The 17,577-nt window shown below is 48.4% G+C and overlaps 2 protein-coding genes across 2 annotated transcripts in view; both read right to left on the reverse strand.

Moving 5' to 3' along the window:
• The window catches only part of CDC20 (cell division cycle 20), a 4,556-nt gene extending 2,662 nt beyond the window's left edge, over positions 1–1,894 (reverse strand). The window contains exons 1-7 of the mRNA XM_017541605.2: positions 1,588–1,894; positions 1,199–1,428; positions 956–1,104; positions 773–869; positions 497–625; positions 206–402; positions 2–95 (exon numbers count right to left, since the gene is read on the reverse strand). Coding sequence (XP_017397094.1) covers positions 2–95; positions 206–402; positions 497–625; positions 773–869; positions 956–1,104; positions 1,199–1,379 — 847 coding nt within the window. The 5' untranslated portion in view covers positions 1,380–1,428; positions 1,588–1,894. The remainder of the gene's footprint in view (position 1; positions 96–205; positions 403–496; positions 626–772; positions 870–955; positions 1,105–1,198; positions 1,429–1,587) is intronic.
• Positions 1,895–6,970: 5,076 nt separating this feature from the next.
• Positions 6,971–17,577, reverse strand: part of MPL (MPL proto-oncogene, thrombopoietin receptor) — a 16,004-nt gene continuing 5,397 nt past the window's right edge. The window contains exons 7-12 of the mRNA XM_037743137.1: positions 13,696–13,880; positions 13,391–13,533; positions 11,386–11,545; positions 10,971–11,067; positions 8,046–8,133; positions 6,971–7,832 (exon numbers count right to left, since the gene is read on the reverse strand). Of these exons, the coding sequence (XP_037599065.1) occupies positions 7,578–7,832; positions 8,046–8,133; positions 10,971–11,067; positions 11,386–11,545; positions 13,391–13,533; positions 13,696–13,880 (928 nt within the window). The 3' untranslated portion in view covers positions 6,971–7,577. The remainder of the gene's footprint in view (positions 7,833–8,045; positions 8,134–10,970; positions 11,068–11,385; positions 11,546–13,390; positions 13,534–13,695; positions 13,881–17,577) is intronic.

Below are 17,577 nucleotides of genomic sequence, written 5' to 3' on the forward strand. Positions count from 1 at the left end.
CTGGACAGGATATAGCTGTTCCAACTTAGGGAGCCCACTCGGGCAGAGTGACTGGTCATATTTCGAAGCCGTTTCTGCTGCTGCACATCCCATAGCTAGAGAGAGAAGCCCACCGGGATGAGAGATTGGGACTTGACATAAATATCCTCCAGCTGTGCAAGCCCACTGGGACTGGTGAGAACTGCAGGGCAGGGACATGTCTCACCTGCACCTCAGCACTGCTGGTGCCCACAGCCAAGTAGTTGCCCTCTTTGATCCAGGCCACAGAGGATACATATTCCCCAGGCTGCTCCATTTGCAAAAGCTGCAGGATGTCACCAGAGCTTGCACTCCACAGGTACACACTGTTGTCCAGTGCCACAGCCAGGACATTCCCAGAGCTCCAATCCACAAGGTTCAGGTCTGTCAGAGGTGGAGAGAAGAGCATGAGCTTCCTTGTTTGCTGGTCCCAGGCCCTCCTTCTCCGTCTCTGAAGCTAGGACAAGGATGCACTTACAGTAGTCATTTCGGATTTCTGGGGCATCCAGGATACGGTCTGGCAGGGAAGGAATGTAACGGCAGGTCTTCCGGCTGGAGCCAGGCGTGGCCTTTTGACTGTAGAGTACTTTCAGTCTGTTCTGGTAACCTGTGGCAACGGAGTGGGTCTAGATGCTGGGAAAATCAACACCTCTCTTGCCCTCAGTCTTAGATGGGAAGAGCAGACAGATATCTGCGCTCAACCCTGGGGATAAACCGACACTTCCATCAAGGAACCAGGAACTTCAGGTCTTACCCTCTGGGGCATTTTGTGGTTTTCCACTGAGCCGAAGGATCTTGGCTTCCTCTACATCAAAACCGTTCAGATTCAAAGCCCAGGCTTTCTGATGTTCCTGGCATAAAGGGTGGTGGAGAAGCAAGATGGTATTATCCAAAGAACAGTCAGGTCCTGTGCCTTAAGCCCCTCTGGGAAACGTACCTTCTTGGTGGGCGTCTGGCTGTTTTCAGGCTGGTTCTCCTTGCTCAGGAGGAAGCTGGCCACCTCCATCTGGGCAGCACTGCGTTGGGGGATATAGCGGTCACCGCCAGGTTTGCTAGGAGTGGTCTGAACCTTGGAACTGCATTTGCCTGGGGCGGGGAAAGAGAAGACAGTCGGACCGGGCTCCCTAGGGGAGGAAGCATGAAGGCTACTTTCAGCCAGTCCCTCTGGCACCCCACTGACCAGGAGTTCGGCCCGGAGTCCTGCCGGCGCTGTGGGATCGGTTGGCGGCCCGCATGGGTGAGGGGGCCGGGCCTGCGGCTTCCTTGGCTTTGCGCTGCCAGCGCGCGGGGGGTGCATTGGGGATGGGTGTATCCAGCTGAAGCAGGGAGTGCAGGTCACTCTCGAACGCGAACTGCGCCATGGGAGCGCCCGCAGTGGGAGGGGTCCTTGCAGTTGGTGCCTGCGGAGCCCTGGAGAAAGGAGGCGACGGTGCTCAGGGGACAGCGAGGGACCCCTTCGCTCCTGGCCGGTCACACAATCAGGGCCACCCTCGGCTGCAGCCCCTTCCAGCCTAGCACCCCATTCCCCTGGCCACGGCCCCACCTCGGCTCAGCCCCGCTACCTCTCACCGTGCGCTCCCTATCAGGTTGCAGTTCGGACCGGCTTCAACACGCCTGGCTTAAGCCTCTTAAACTCTCCGCTCCGAGCACCCATTGGCTCCTTCAAAACGCAACCGTCGCAACCGTTGCCCTCGCCCATTGGCCTCTCCAGCTCAGGGGGCGGGTCTTCCGGGACAAGTCTCAGCTCTCACGAGAGTCCAGATGCGGAGCGCGATTTGAAGGCTGCGAGAGGGACTGGGAGTCGGCGCCAGAGGACCGGTGCTGGAAGGCAGGCGGGGCGGGGCATGCGCTGCCTCCGCGTCCTCGAGTCACCTCTGTAGGCTCCTCTGCGTTCCTTTTCCCGCCGCAAGCTCATAATATCTGGCCCTGGGTGCTTCAGGGTCCGAATGCCTGCGGAAGTTCACACTTAAATCCTGCACTAGGGTCGTATTTATGATGCATAACTTGGTGCAGAACCTGGTGGAGTGCCCAAGGCACTTGAGCTGTTTCTAGGAGTGCAAGGAGAGCCGCGGGCAGCAGCGGGGCAGGGGATGGGAGTTGAGAAGCGTGGGAACGAGTTGAGAAGCTTGGGAGCAGGAAGAAGGCCGGAGCTACTTAGGGTACATTCCACTTTTGCTTGGCGCCGGGTAGGAACCCTGCTGGAAAGGAAGTAACGTGTGTTTGTCTTGTTTGCTGTTGTTTTACAAACAGAGAAAATGAGGTTGAAAATGGGGAATGAATTCCTTAAGGTCAAGAAAAAGCATCGGTATTCTAACCTGCCTATCTGGAAGATAAGGTTAGACTGCCCTACAGGAGGCACTGTGGCTTACCCCATGGGGCTTTAAAGGTGTGAGGGCCTTAGAGATCCATTATTCCAACCCGTGCGTGGTGCACCCTCCCCGCTCCGACAAATCCATATTCTACAGTTGGAGAAACCGGGGCCCAGATAAAGGATGTGCCCGAGGTCATACACAGAAGTTTGTGGGAATCCAGGTGTGACTCCTACTCAATCCAGTGCTCTAATGATGATGTGAGTAAATTGTTTTAATGTGCTCAGAGGTGGCTCAGCATTCATAAAAATAATAATGGTACCATTTATGGACCATCTAACTACCGTGTTAAAACAGTTTACATATATTATCGAGTTCAATCCTTAATCCCATAAGGCAGATAGATACCCTATCTTCCTTTTACATAAAAAAGAAACTGGGCCAGAGAGATTAGAAACTTGCCCAAAGGCATGCGGCCAATAATAAGTAGGGGAACCCAGGATTCAAACTATCTGACTAATCCCTGCAATCATAACAATATGCTATACTGTCCCAGAAAGAGGCTGAAAAAATCAGGTTTCGATTGTTAGCCTAAAGTCCACTCCGATGTTGATAGAGAAAAATCTGGGACTCTGCCAAACTTAATATTATTTTTGACTTGAAACCTTCGTGTTTTCTATTTCCAATTACCTTGGAAAATAAGGAATTGAATATGCTTAGATTAGAGGTAGGGAGTTCCCAGAAACCATAGAAAGGGTTGTCTAGTGTCAAGCTAGTCAGGGTCTTAAATGTTAAGGTAAGGACTTTGTACTTTATCTGCTAGGCATTGTGGAACCTGTGGGGTTTCTGTGTAGGGAAGAACCAAACAAAACATATCTGAGGGGTGAATATGGCCAGTAATTTGCAACCTCTGGACTAAGGGTAGCTGTAGAGAAGAATAAAGGAATTTGTACATTTAAAAATAAAGGATTTGTGGGCATAATAGTCCAAGAAAAAGACAGGAAAAGAAAAATAAAGGATTTGGGCTGGTGTCGTGGCTCACATCTGTAATCTCAGCACTTGGGGAGGCTGAAGTCAGGAGTTCAAGACCAGCCTGCCCAACATGGCGAAAACCTGTCTCTGCTAAAAATACAAAATTAGCCAGGTGTGATGGGGCATGCCTGTAATCCCAGCCACTTTGGAGGCTGAGGCAGGGGAATCTCTTGAACCTGGGAGGTAGAGTTTGCAGTAAGTGAAATCATGTCACGGTACTCTAGCCTGGGTGACAGAGGGAGACTTTGTCTCAAAATACTACTACTAAAATAAAGGAATGAAGGAAGACAATGGAAATTATACAGACATGGATCTTGAAGTGGGAGGTACTCCGATATATATAGTCAAGTGGAATGATTACAAAAAAGGTCACATTTGGCCATTAAATATCAAATCATCGATGACTTTGGAGAGAGCAGGATCAGGAAAGTGGGTGCTTGAGATCCATTTGGGAGGAACTGCAGAAAGAATGAAACAGGGAGAACGGGAAGCCAGCAAGCATAGGTGGCTTGTGTTGCCCATCCCCTGATAGCCTCTGTATTGGTTTACTAAAATTGCTGTTAACAAAGTACCACAAACTAGAAGGCTTAAATGACAGAAATTGGTTGTCTCACAATTCTGGAGATTGGAAGTTCCAGATCAAGGTGTCTGTCATCTGAGGGCTGTGAGGGATAATCTGTTCCATGCCTCTCCCCTGGCTTCTGGTGGTTTGCCAGCAATCTTTAGCATTCCTTGGTTTATAGAAGAATCACCCTGTTCTCTGCCTTCATCTTCACTTGGCTTTCTTTCTATGTGTATGTGTGTCCAATTTTGTCTCTCTCTCTTTTTTTTTCAAACAGAGTCTTGCTCTGTTGCCCAGGCTGGAGTGCAGTGGCGTGATCTCGGCTCACTGAAACCTCCGCCTGCTGGGTTCAAGCAATTCTGCCTCGGCCTTCCGAGAAGCTGGGATTACAGGCATGCGCCACCACGCCCAGCTAATTTTTGTATTTTTAGTAGAGATGACGTTTCACCATGTTGGCCAGGATGGTCCTGATCTCCTAACTTCATGATCTGCCTGCCTCGGCCTCCCAAAGTGCTGGGATTACAGGTGTGAGCCACTGTGCCTGGGCCAATTTTCTCTTTTCATAAGAATACATAAGAATACCAATCATACTGAATTAGGGCCCTGACCTCATCTTAACTAATTTATTATTGAGATGGAGTCTTGCTCTGTTGCCAGGCTGGAGTGCAGTGGCACTATCTCGGCTCACCGCAGCCTCCACCTCCTGGGTTCAAGTGATTCTCATGCCTCAGCTTCCCCAACAGCTGGGATTACAGGCATGCACCACCACACCCAGCTAATTTTTGTATTTTTAGTAGAGATGGGGTATCACCATGCTGTCCAGGATGGTCTCGATTTCCTGACCTTGTGATCTGCCTGTCTTGGCCTCCCAAAGTTCTGGGATTACAGGTGTGAGCCACTGCGCTCAGCCCCATCTTAACTAATTGTGTCTGCAATGACCCTATTTCCTAATAAGGTCATATCTGAAGTACTGGGAGTTAAGATTTCAACATCTGGCTGGGCATGATAGCTTACACTTGAAATCTCGGTGCTTTGGGAGGCCAAGGCTGGAGGATTGCTTGAGCCCATAAGTTTGAGTCTAGCTTGGGCAACATAGTATCACCCTGTCTCTAAAAAAATACAGAAAATATTAGCCAACCTGGTGCTGCACACCTGTAGTCCCAGTAGTCCCAAGTACTTGGGAGGGTGAGGTGGGAGGATTGCTTGAGCCCAGGAGTTTGAGGCTGCAGTGAGCCATGACCACACCAATGCATTCCAGCCTCAATGACATGGCGAAGACCCTGTCTCAAAAGAAAAAGCAGGTTGTCTTTTTGTTTTTGTTTTGAAATAGAGTCCTACTCTGTCACCCAGGCTGAAGCGCAGTGGTGTGGTTTTGACTCACTGCAACCTCTGGCTCCCAGGTTCGAGTGATTCTTGTGCCTCAGCCTCCCAAGTAGCTGGGATTACAGGCATGCACCACTGCGCCCAGCCAAAAAGAAAAAAAAAAAAGACTTTAATGCGAATTTGAGGGAGAGGAGAGGAATATAATCCAATTCAATTCATAATATCCTATTGGTGGGAACCCAAGCAGAAACCAAAGCCCAAGGGAATGCTTTAATGCAAGCCACATGAATCAGCCTTGCTGAGCATAGGACAAGATGGAGAAGGGTGGGGAGTAGGTCTGGGTGGGACAAATGGATGACATCCAGTATACCCACTCTCCCTGATTCCTCCCCAGCTATGTGAAAGGCTCTGACTTTACTCCTAGGGACCTAAAACTGGAATGGGCGGAGCATGAGCTTGAGCTGTCTGTCCCCCTGGCTCTCATTGCTACCTGCCCATAGGTCAGCTGCATCCCTCTACCAAAGGCCACAGCTTCTGCCAGGCAGCCCTCTCTTACAGCTACTCTCTGGTGATCTGGGAACCACTCCCTCCCTTACCCCTTGATGCACAGGGCAGATGCCAGCTCCTTGTTGTTGTTAGCCTCAGAGGTACTTGCACTATTCCTTGATGGTTTTCCCAAATCTTGCCCTCATCCTTGTAAATACTGTTTGCCCTTTATTACACTCCAATCAAATTACCCAATTTGAGTGTGCCTTCTATTTCTGCCAAGACCCTGACTGATATAATGGGTATGTTTGGAGCCAACAAAAAACAATGACAACAAAACCATTTGTTTGAGAAGTAGAATGTGTTAGGCGAGTCCATAACCAGAACTGTCTAAGCATATTTACTGCTGCATATGAACAGTTTAGAGGATGAGGACAGTTGGCATGGGGTTAAGGTAACCTTGCCCAGAAAGATTTCATTTGTTTAGAAAAAATTTATTGAAGGCCTGCTATCATGCACCAAGCAGTACTCTAGGTGCTGGGGGAAGACGACAAGTAAATCGGGGCCCTTTCCCTCAATGAGCTTACAATCTAGTAGCAGGGGACAGACATGTAGCCAGTTGGTTGCAGTAGAAGCCTGAGCTGGAGATAAGAACTTTGGAATGGTCAACATATAATAAAGGCAGAGAATAGACGGGATTGAAGACTCTGTTAAGAAATGGAATATTGAAGGACTGTAACAATTGGAAAAAATGCTAGAAGAAGAGAGTAAGAAGGAATAATTACAACAGTAGTTCAGATATATTAATCATTTACTATGTCCTAGGCACTCTGCTTTACTTAGATTATCTCAATCCTCATCACAACTCTATGGGGTGCTATTATTATGCCTGTTTTACAGGTGAGAACACGAAGGCTCAAAGACATTAAGTTATGTGCCCAAGATTGCACAGCTAGCAGATGTGAAGGACAGGAATTGAATTCAGCTTTGACTCTAGATCTACTCTAGCTACTAGTACACTCAGCCAGGCGCAATGGCTCATGCCTGTAATCTCAGCGCATTGGGAGGCTGAGGTGGGTGGATCACCCAAGGTCAGGAGTTCAAGACCACCCTGGGCAACATGGTGAAACTCCCTGTCAACTAAAAATACAAAAATTAGCTGGGTGTGATAGTGTGTGCCTATAATCCCAGCTACTAGGGAGGTTGAGGCACAAGAATCGTGTGACCCAGGAGGTGGAGGTTGCAGTGAGCCAAGATTGCGCCATTACACTCCAGCCTGGGTGACAGAGTGGGACCCTGTCTCAAACAAAAAAGCTACTAGTATACTCAAAGAGGCAGTAACAGAGCCAGCAGGGAAGGTCAAGTTATAGAAGCCAAAGTAGGAAATAATTTAAAGAAGTGAGTAGTCAGCCATGACAAATTTTGCAGAGAGATCAAAGGAACTGATGATTAACGAGATCCTATTGGATCTTGGAATTAGATGTGAGGTGAACTTTGCCTGGGCAGTTTGACTAGCAAAATGGTAGTAGGGGAACTAATTGAAGTAGTCTGAAGAGTAATTGGGAAGTGGGAAAGTGGAGGCTTGTTTCAAGGCATTTGGCATTAAAGAGGAGAGAGAAAGTAAAGGAGGAATTTAGTGAAATGAGCCTGCCTGTGGAGAAAGGGTTCTGGTTTTATGTCAGCATCAGTGGACTAAGATCAGTGCTATGAAGCCTAACTATAAGGGCAGACAGAGGGGGATGGAAGTGAGGTCTGGAGTGCTTGTGTTTTTGGGTAGGGTAGGAAGGTTCACAGAGTGCCTAGAGGGTTTAGCTCTGTCCAGGGATATGGGAGTGAGGAGCCTGTCCTCAGGGCTGTTGCCAGTAGCTTAGTGGTAAGTAGGAATGGTTGGCGATGTTGGTGGAACATGGGGACCCTGACTCAGCCATGGGTGGGCGCACAGACAGGGGCATGGTCCCCAGGCAAGAAGGCTGCAATCTTTGGTAGTTCATCTGGGCCTGGGAGGAACACACGGGCAAAGGAGTCCCCTCTGAGGATTTAGGGAGGATTTCAAGGAGGCTGGGTTCCACTTCTTCACAGGTATCTGAGACTGTGGCCTTGGGCTGAGAGAGACGAGCAGAGGTGCTGGATTAGAGCAGATCCTGTGGGAAGAGGCGCTGGACCATACAGGAAGGGGAAGGGCTAGGGTAGAGCTGGGGTAGTGCCTGGGTTTGACACGCTGATAGGCAAGGACCTTGAACAAGTTGTGTTGTGAGGGCAAGGATCCAGCACCCAGCAGGGTTGGTGGTGGGCACAGGGGAGGGGAGCACACTCACCGGACTTGGGGCTGCAGTGTCCCTAAGGTACTGGCCTAGGACCCGGTGCAGGTCTGGAAGTGAGGGCCACAGCACATGCCTCAGTCTCCTGGGGGAGAAGGAAGAGAAGCAGACTGAGCCAGGGCAGTGAATTGGGAGGGAGGAGGAGAGCAGTTGGGATGGGGGAACAGTGAGGGCAGGGAGTAAGGCCTGGAGAGATTAGGGCATGGTCAAGGCAATACAGTCAGGCAGGGGAGTAGAGGTAAGAAGAAAACCTCAGGTAGGGGAGGGAAGTCATTGATGGGCAGGTTCAACAAAGGGTGCTACAGTTTCTGCAAACATTCCAATGAACAGAAAGTGCCCTCTGTCTGGAACACTGGATTCATTCCCTCACCTCATTGTAAGCCTCTGTTCAAATGTCATCCCTGACTACACTGCCTGAAATTCAGTAGTCTCCCTTTATCTGCAGGGGATATGTTTCAAGACTCCCAGCAGATGGTTTTCCTATACGTACATACCTCCGATAGTTTACAAATTAGGCATAGTTGGCCAGGTGTGGTGGCTCAAGCCTATAATCCCAGCACTTTGGGAGGCCGAGGTGGGTGGATCACGAGGTCAGGAGATCGAGACCAGACTGGCCAACATGGTGAAACCCCGTCTCTACTAAAATACAAAAAATTATCCAGGTGTGGTAGCTGCACCTGCCGTCCAAGCTACTCAGGAGGCTGAGGCAGGAGAATTGCTTGAACCCGGCAGGCAGAAGTTGCAGTGAGCCAAGATCACACTACTGCACTCCAGCCTGGAAACAGAGCAAGACTCCGTCTCAAAAAAAAAAAAAAAAAAAAAAAAGGCACAGTAAGATACTAACAATGACTAATAATAAAATAGAACAATTATAACAATATGCCAACAACATCACTACTCTTGTACTCTTGTACTTTGGGACCATTATTAACTAAAATAGGGGTTACTTGAACATAGGCACTGCACTACCGCAGTGAGTCGATCTGATAACCAAGATGGCCACTAAGTGACTATGGGGCAGGGAGCGTATACAGCATGGGAGATGCTGGACAAAGGGATGACTTACATCCCTGGTGGGACACAGTGGGATGGCAAGAGATTTCATCATGCTACTCACAATTTAAAATGCATGAATTATTTATTTCTGAAATTTTCCATTTAATTTTTTTGGACCTTAATTGACCAAGTATAACTGAAACCACAAAAAATGAAACTGTGGATAAGAGGGGACTACTGTAGTGCCACTTCCCTTCCCCATCACACTCTATCTCCTGCTATACTTCATTTCTCTTTATAGCACTTGTACATTTATTATACTGTTAAATGTATTTTTTTTTTGTCTGTCTCACACCACTAGAACATATGCCCCCTGAGAACAGAGAGTTTGTCTATTTGTTCACTCCTATATTTCTAGGGTGTAGAATAGTGTCTGGCCCATAGTAGATGCTCATTAAATTAGTTGAATAAAGAAAATCAGTGGAGCTTATTAGTAAGTTACCGGAGAGGGTAGTCTCTCTGGGAGAAGAATGGATTAAGGGGAATCCATACTTAATGTTGGGGAAACCTCAATTCTTTAGCCTCATATTTCCGCATGTAGGGACATCAGCAAACTATTTCAGGCCTCTTCACTGACCTCACTCATATCTCTCCAGGGGAGGACGTGTGACTTACCTGGTAAATTGAGGAAAAGGAACTGAGTATGTCTGGCTCCGCAGACTGCTTCTTTCAACTTCTCCAACTTTTTTGTTACATCTGGCTACCTGCATGGAGGCTACCTTCCAGTCTCCTCATACATATGGGCAGATTAAAAGTTCAAAGAGAGATGGTAGCCCACAAGAAGGGCACTTGAACCAGCCTAGGACCATCAAAAGACACTGCCTGGAGGAGCTGACTTCTGAGCTAAGTTTTCAAGAAGCAGCAGATGAAGGATGGAGGTGGGATGCATTCTATCCTGCATGTTTATAGCCTCCAATGGCATTTCTCCTCAGCCTTAGTCTTCCCACATAAATGAGTCACTCATTAATAACTTTTATTTAAGGGCCTGCTTCTTGGCAGGCACTGTGCTAAGGATTTAAAGATGACCAAGTAAGGTATAATAGGGAAGATTGAACATATATACAGAAATAAACACAGGAAAACACTACTGGTACTGTATTGGAGCACAAAGCAGCGGCCAAACGGGAGGGTCAGGAAAGGTTTCTTAAGAGTTGGCGAAGAAAGTTATTTACAGATGAATGGTTTAGTCAGACAGGGAGAATATTTCGGGCAGAGGGGACATTATGTGCAAAGGCACGGAAAAGTAAAAGCTGACTTGTGGAGAAAACCACCAACAGTTTGGAAAAGCCGATGCACAGGGTAGAAGCGGGTGAAATACTTGCGGGCAGGGGCCGATTTTGCAGAGCCTTGCTTGTCATCATAGGGGGCCTGGACTATGTCCTGGGAGCTATTAAAGGGATGTAAGGAGGGAATTGACAGGTTCCTGTGTGCATTTTAGAAAGATTATTCTGATGGCTGTGTGAGGCTAGATCGGAGGAGGAAGAGGTTCTGTTTCAGTGAGACAGGTCGTGTCTGTGAGGCTAGAGAAAGGGGGCCATTGCTTGGATGAGGTTTAGGAGGTGGGACCTGATGGCCGATTGGATGGGGGTTGGGTGAGCGTCTTGGCTGAAGGGTGGACGATGGCCTCGTCGCCGAGTGAGCAGCAGGAGGCAGGGCTGTGAGGTGTGAGGTACAGTGCGCGTGTTAGAGTGTAAGGAGCTGTTGCGAGTCCCAGAGGAGACGTGCAGGAAGCGGCAATGCCGTAGGTGCGCACGGGCGGTGGCCCGAGAGCTGGGGTCACAGAGCCACCCGAGGATGCTTGTTGAGAGGACTTCGGCTCGGCCCCGTCCACCGCCCGTCTCCTGCTTGGCAGGGGCGGTACCCGACCTGTAGTGCGCAGGGAACTTCCACCTCAGCAGCAGCAGGCCCAGAAGGGCGCTGAGGCCCAGCACAAGGAACAGAGCGGTCACCAAGGAGATCCAGGCTAGGAGACAAAAAGAGTCAGACCTCGGCCCACCCTGGCCGGAGCCCCGCCCTCAGCCGGCCAGCCCCTGTTCTGGCCCCGCCCTCAGCCGGCCAGCCCCTGTTCTGGCCCCGCCCCTCGCCACCCCTGGTCACCGCGGGCACCAGCGCAGCCGTGGACCCGCATTGCCAGGGCCCCGCCCCTCTCCGCGCCCGGGTCCTGCCGCACCCGGCGCCCCGCCCCTCCCCGCGCCCCGCCCCGCCCCGCCCTTCCCGCACCCGGCGTCCTGGCCCTGGCGCAGGCGCTGTGCGGCTTTGGCGCGGCCAGGGCTTGCCTCACCGGTCTCGGAGGCGGTCTCCACCTTAGCTGAGTCGGACCAGGAGCTCCAGGGGCCTTGGTAGGTGGGGCCGTTGAGCCTGGCGCGCAGCTGTAAACGGTAGCGAGATCGCGGGCGCAGCTCCAGGGTTCCTCCTCTGGCCCCGAGAGGCGGCTCCACCACCTACGCAGAAAAGCGTGCGGGTGTCCAGGCGTCGCGGCTTCGACAGCCTGGCGTCTGTTTGACCTACGTCCTACAGCTCCGAATCCCCACGCGGTCGGAGTTTCCCACAGGGAGCACCACCTGCGGAAAACATGCTTCCCGGCAGAAACAGGATAGGCCTCCCTAACCGAGAGCCTCTCCCTAATGGGATCACGCTCTGCCCGAGAGAAACGCGCCAGCGCCCACCTCCTGAGCACAGTCCTCACCTCAGAGAGCTACGCATCCTAACACCAACACCCAGGTACACCCTTGGCAGGGATCCCGGTACACACACACCCTGCCGGGTGCTCTCACCACAACTCCAGGGCGGGCGATGGAGTCACACAGACCGTGCCACAAATAATACTCATGCCGCAGAGGATGCCAGATTTGTGCTAGGTGCTGGAGTACGAACATCATGTGTACAAGCAGGAAGACAGCAAACATTTATGAACTGTGTGATACTCCAAACATTGGGTTAGTCACTGGGGAGAAAGCAATGAAACACGGTCTCTTACCTGTCTAATGAGGGGGACATCCAAACAGGTAGATAATCACAACAATTAATTAGTGCAAGGCACCATGGAAGTCCAGAGAAGCATTTAATGCTGGGTTTTGTGCTACAGAGTGGTTTAGGGTGCTATAAACATGGATGAGAAGGCTGGATGGTCACAGATGAGGCTAAGGCAGTCCTGGTCGGAATTTGAGGACTGTTAGTACTTTATTGCCATCAGCTTGGTTGTTGATGAGCAGGGGGAAGGGAGAAGGGAAACAGAGGAAGAGTCAAGGGTGCTTTCAGGCTTGGGTACTGGGTAAGTAGTGGTGCCAGACAAGAAGCAGAAGAGAAGTAAGTTTAGGGTTCCATTTTATAGAGTTCAACTTTAGGGTTTCATTTTATAGGGTTCAACAACAATCTAAATGAATCAATGGTAATATCAGGATGGTGATTACCTTTGGTGGCGGAGGACCTTGATCCTGGTTACGGTTACATAGGTGTACACTCATGCACAGCTTTTATGTTGAACATTTGTATACTTTGTTGTATGTAAGTTATATCACAATAAAAAAGTAAAGCTTCGGGAGGAAGAGGAGTTCCATTTTGGATACACTGAGTTTGAAATGTCCAGGGGAGGAAGTTTTGGTAGAACCATCCTATAAGATGTTGTACACAGTTTTATATATGTGTGGCAAATGAGAATAAAAGTAGACAAACTAATATTTAATGTATATTGAGCACCTTCCGTATGCCAGGCAGTATGCTAGGTATTTAGATACGGTATTTAATTTTTACTGTAATTCCATAAGGTAGATAGCTTCATCCCTATTTCACCAATGAGGAAACAGATTTCAGATGTTTTGGTAATCTGCCTGTGGTTTGTAAATTCCCCTCCATATGGCAGTTAGAATGGTAAAATTGTGATTTTTCATGTATGGCCATTGAAACCATGGAGTTGAAGCACTCACCTGGGTAGAGCATATCTATTTTATCAGAGGAGAAAAGAGCCTAGGATGAGACTCCAGAAAGCACAGCATTTTATGGAAGGCTGGACAGGAGGAGCCAGGAGAGGAGAGTGAGAAAGTTCAGTCAGAGAGATAGGAAGAAAATCAGGGAAGACTGATATCCCAAAGACCAACGGAAAAGAAATGTTGAGTAGGAGTTGCCAGCAGTATCAGATGCCCAAGAGAGATACCAGTTGAATGCAGTAAACATAGATGTACTAGCAGCGACATAGATACATAAACACTTTCACTCCTGCTAACAGGCATGGTCAACCCCAGGGATCTCCTGCGTAGTGAGGTCTGTGGGCATTTGTTCCTTAACCATACCTTCCAGTCCTGATGGTCTTCTCCTGTGTATCGGAGTTGATAGCAGGTCTCTTGGGCTGCCCAGGATGATGGGTGCTGCCACTCCAATTCCAGATACCCGCTGGAGATCTCCCTCCAGTGCAAGTTTGGGGTGGGGAGGCCCACTACAGGGATGTCAGCAGGGAGTAGCTTAAGCCTTTCTGTGCATGAGGCATTATGCCACCAGGGCCATGGGTCAGAAGGGCCAGAGTTGGGGATCCTGGGTATAGGGTCTGATTCAGTGGGGGTGGGAACTATGTGGGAAGAATGGGGAAGAAAGTTCTTACCAGCCTGGTGGATCCAGAAAGGGGAGCCCAGGTAGCTGTGAACAGCACCCAGGGCTGTGGTCACCTCCACAAGGATGTGAATAGCACTGTCATTTTGTGACTTGAAGTGGCAGCGAGAGAACTGTGGGGTCTGTAATCCTGGATTTGTTTCCTCTTCCTCTTCACAATTCTCCCAGATGGGGTACCTAAGACCCAGTCCCACAGAGTCACTGAATCAGCCCTGCCCCAGAGAATAATCTGAGGCTTCCCATCCCACAGGAACGATGGCCTGCAGGGATTATCATTTGACTCCTTCCTTGGACAGGCCTCCAGAGCTTTCCTCTGTTTTTATGCCATGATGTTTTCTTTCTTTTTTTTCCCCCTTTGTTCATTTGTTTGTTTGTTTTTGTTGTTTTGCCATGATGTTTTCTGAAGTCAGCTTTGCTGTCTGGCCTCTTCCCTTTGAGGAAAGGCCTAGAATGACATGTGAAAACAGCATGGGTTTTCACTGAGTTCAGGTCTTGGCTTACCTTTGAATAACTTTGGGCAAGTTACTTGGTTTATCTCTACTCCAGTTTCCTTCTATTTGTAAAGTGGGTTAATGATACCAACCTCACAGGATTGGTTCAAAGATATTTTTTTTTCAGACAGGCTTAGCATGCATAGTTCAAAGATTAAAGCACCTTTGGCCAGGTGCGATGGCTCAGGCCTTTAATTCCAACACTTTGGGAGGCCGACGCGGACAGATCATGAGGTCAGGAGTTCAAGACCAGCCTGGCTAACATGGTGAAACCCTGTCTCTACTAAAAATGCAAAAATTAGCCGGGTGTGATGGCAGGAACCTATAATCCCAGCTACTTGGGAGGCTGAGACAGGAAAATCTCGTGAAACAAGAAGGCGGAGGTTGCAGTGAGCTGAGATTGCGCCTCTGCCTGGGTGAAAGAGTAAAACTCCATCTCAACAACAACAAAAAAAAACCCTCATCTTTCTGGAGAAAAATATCTTATATTTTTAGCTTGTTCTCATACGGCATTCCTTTTACCCCTATGTGTTATTTTGCTGTTAGATTATTATAATAGCCTCCTAACTGGCTTTTCTGCTTCTGTTTTTGCCACTACCTTCAACTTGTGCTGCACACAGCTACCAGAATTTGCTTCCAAAAATGTTGATGTGATAATGTCCAGAATATATCACAAATCTATTTATTTTGACCTTTACCACTGCTATGTTAGACGAAACCACTGTTATACCTTGCTTGGATTAAGGCAAATTTCTAACTGGTGAATCTGCTTTTACTTTTTTTTTTTTTTTTTTTTTGACATAGAGGCCTGCTCTGTTGTCCAGGATGGAGTGCAGTAGTGCGATCTTGGCTTATTACAACCTCTGTCTCCCGGGTTCAAGCAATTCTTGTGCCGCAGCCTCTTGAGAAGCTGGGATTACAGGCACCCACCACCACACCTGGCTAATTTTTTGTATTTTTAGCAGAGACAGGGTGTCACCATGTTGGCCAGGCTGGTCTCAAACTTTTGACCTCAAGTAATCCACCCACCTCAGCCTCCCAAAGTATTAGGATCAAAAGCATGAGCCACCACGCCCGGCCTGCTTCTACTCTTATTTATTCACAGAGAAACATATCTTTTAAAAATACAAATCAAATTATGTCATTTTTTTTTTTTTTGCTTAAAATCCTTCAGTGGCTCTTCATCCCACTTGGAATAAAACCCAAACTCCAGGCCTACAGGACCTTGTGATTTGGTCTCGCCTTGCCTTGCCATTTTCATCGCTTATGATTCTCATGCCAGTTTATCATCCTTCATCCGCACAGGCCGTTTTTCTGTGCCATGGATATGCCAAATGCCTATCTTTGCACTTTGCCTTTGCCTTGGATTGCTCTAACTGTAGGTCTTCATGTGACTCATTCCTTCTTGCCATTTAGATCTCGGCTTATCTGTCACCTCCCTGGTGAGGCTTTTCCTGGCCACATAGTTTAAATTAGCAACACCCCCTCCCCCGCCTACCACACGCCCCCCTTTAGTCTCTATTATAATTGTGTTGCTTTATTTCTTTACTTGCTTGTCTCTCCCTCCTTTTCCCCTCCCCTCTACTAATGTTAGCCCCAACAATGCTGAAACCTTTTCCATTTTATTATTTGTTTTTATTTATTTTTATTTTTATTTTTTTGAGACTGAGTCTTGCTCTGTCACCCAGGCTGGCGTACAGTGGCAAGATCTCGGCTCACTGCAACCTCCACCTCCTGGGTTCAAGCAATTATTCTGCCGTAGCCTCCTGAGTAGCTGGGACTACAGGTGTGTGCTGCCATGCCCATTTAATTTTTTGTGTTTTAGTAGAGACGGGGTTTCACCATGTTGGCCAGGATGGTCTCGATCTCCTGACCTAGTGATCTGCCTGCCTCAGCCTCCCAATGTGCTGGGATTACAGGCATGAGCCACTGCGCCCAGCCCATTTTATTTATTTTTAAAATTTCTTTGAGACAGCCTTGCTTTGTTGCCCAGGCTGGAGTACAGTGATGCGATCTCAGCTCACTGCAGCCTCTGCCTTTCGGGTCCAAGCAATTCTCCTGCTTCAGCTTCCTGAGTAGCTGGGATTACAGGCATCTGCCATCACACCTGGCTAATTTCTGTGTTTTTAGTAGAGATGGGGTTTTGCCATGTTGGCCAGGCTGGTCTCGAACTCCTGACCTCAAGTGATCTGCCTGCTTCAGTCTCCCAACGTCCTGGGATTACAGGTGTGAACCACCGTGCCTGGCCCCTTTTCCATTTTATTCGTTGCACTGTCTGTCACCAGTGCCTTGCACAAAGTCACCCTCAATAATTGTTTATTGAACAAATGAATCATGTCTCCCTCTTGATTATAACCCCTAAGTGGCTCACTATCACTAAAATAGGTTTGTTTACCCATTTAATCAACAAATAATTGATACTATGTGCCAGTTGGTACTGTGCCAGGCCCTATGAGTGCATAGAGGAATAAGCTTCAAAGAGATCTAATTTCGGTGGGAAAGATGGAAAAACAAACATGGTGTTTTTCTGTGATGTACATAGACTGGCTTGGGAGCATCAAGGGGGAGCATCCAACCCAGACTGGGAGGGCCAGGGAGTGCTTCCTGGTTAAGCTGATGTTTAGACTGGGTTTTGGACTAAAAATAGGATAGGCAAAAGGGACAAACAGGCATCTTAGGCACATGGTTGTGCATAGATAAGAGAGTGTGGTACTTAGGGGGAAATTCTAAGTGGTGCAGATGATTTTCACATAAAGGGCGTGGTGGTAAGTGGTAAATGTGAGACTACAGGCCATGTCATGGATGGCCTTATGGCCTTTCTGGGGAACATGAACTTAATCTTGTAGTAATTATGTAGACATTTAAGGATTTTAGGCAGGGAAGTCCCATAATTAGTTTTGTACTTTAGGAAGATCATTCTAACTACAGTCTGTAGAAAGGATTCGTGAGGGCCAAGTAGAAGCTGAGAAATACATTATGACATTCTTGTAGTTTTTCATGTGCAGAGTGCTGAGGATGTGAAAATAGGGTAGTGGCAGTGGGATAGAGGGAAAGAGATGATTGAAGAGTTTTTGAAAAGGTAAAAATGACAAGACTATTTCTGGTTAGGCCTGGAGGGTATAGGAATGGGAGAAGTCCAGGATGATTTCTACTTTTCAGGCCAGGAAAACTGAGCTGGTGGTAGGATGAGGGGCAATAAAGAAAAAGCAATTTTTTTTTTCAGAAGGAGTCTCGGTCTGTTGCGCAGGCTGGAGTGCAGTGGTGAGATCTCGGCTCACTGCAAACTCCCCTTCCAGGATTCAAGCAATTCTCCTGCCTCAGCCTCCCGAGTAGCTGGGACTACAGGCATGCACTACCACACCCAACTAATTTTTTTTTTTTTT

Source organism: Cebus imitator, unplaced genomic scaffold, assembly GCF_001604975.1.
Source record: "Cebus imitator isolate Cc_AM_T3 unplaced genomic scaffold, Cebus_imitator-1.0 Scaffold136, whole genome shotgun sequence".
Lineage (NCBI taxonomy): Eukaryota > Metazoa > Chordata > Mammalia > Primates > Cebidae > Cebus > Cebus imitator.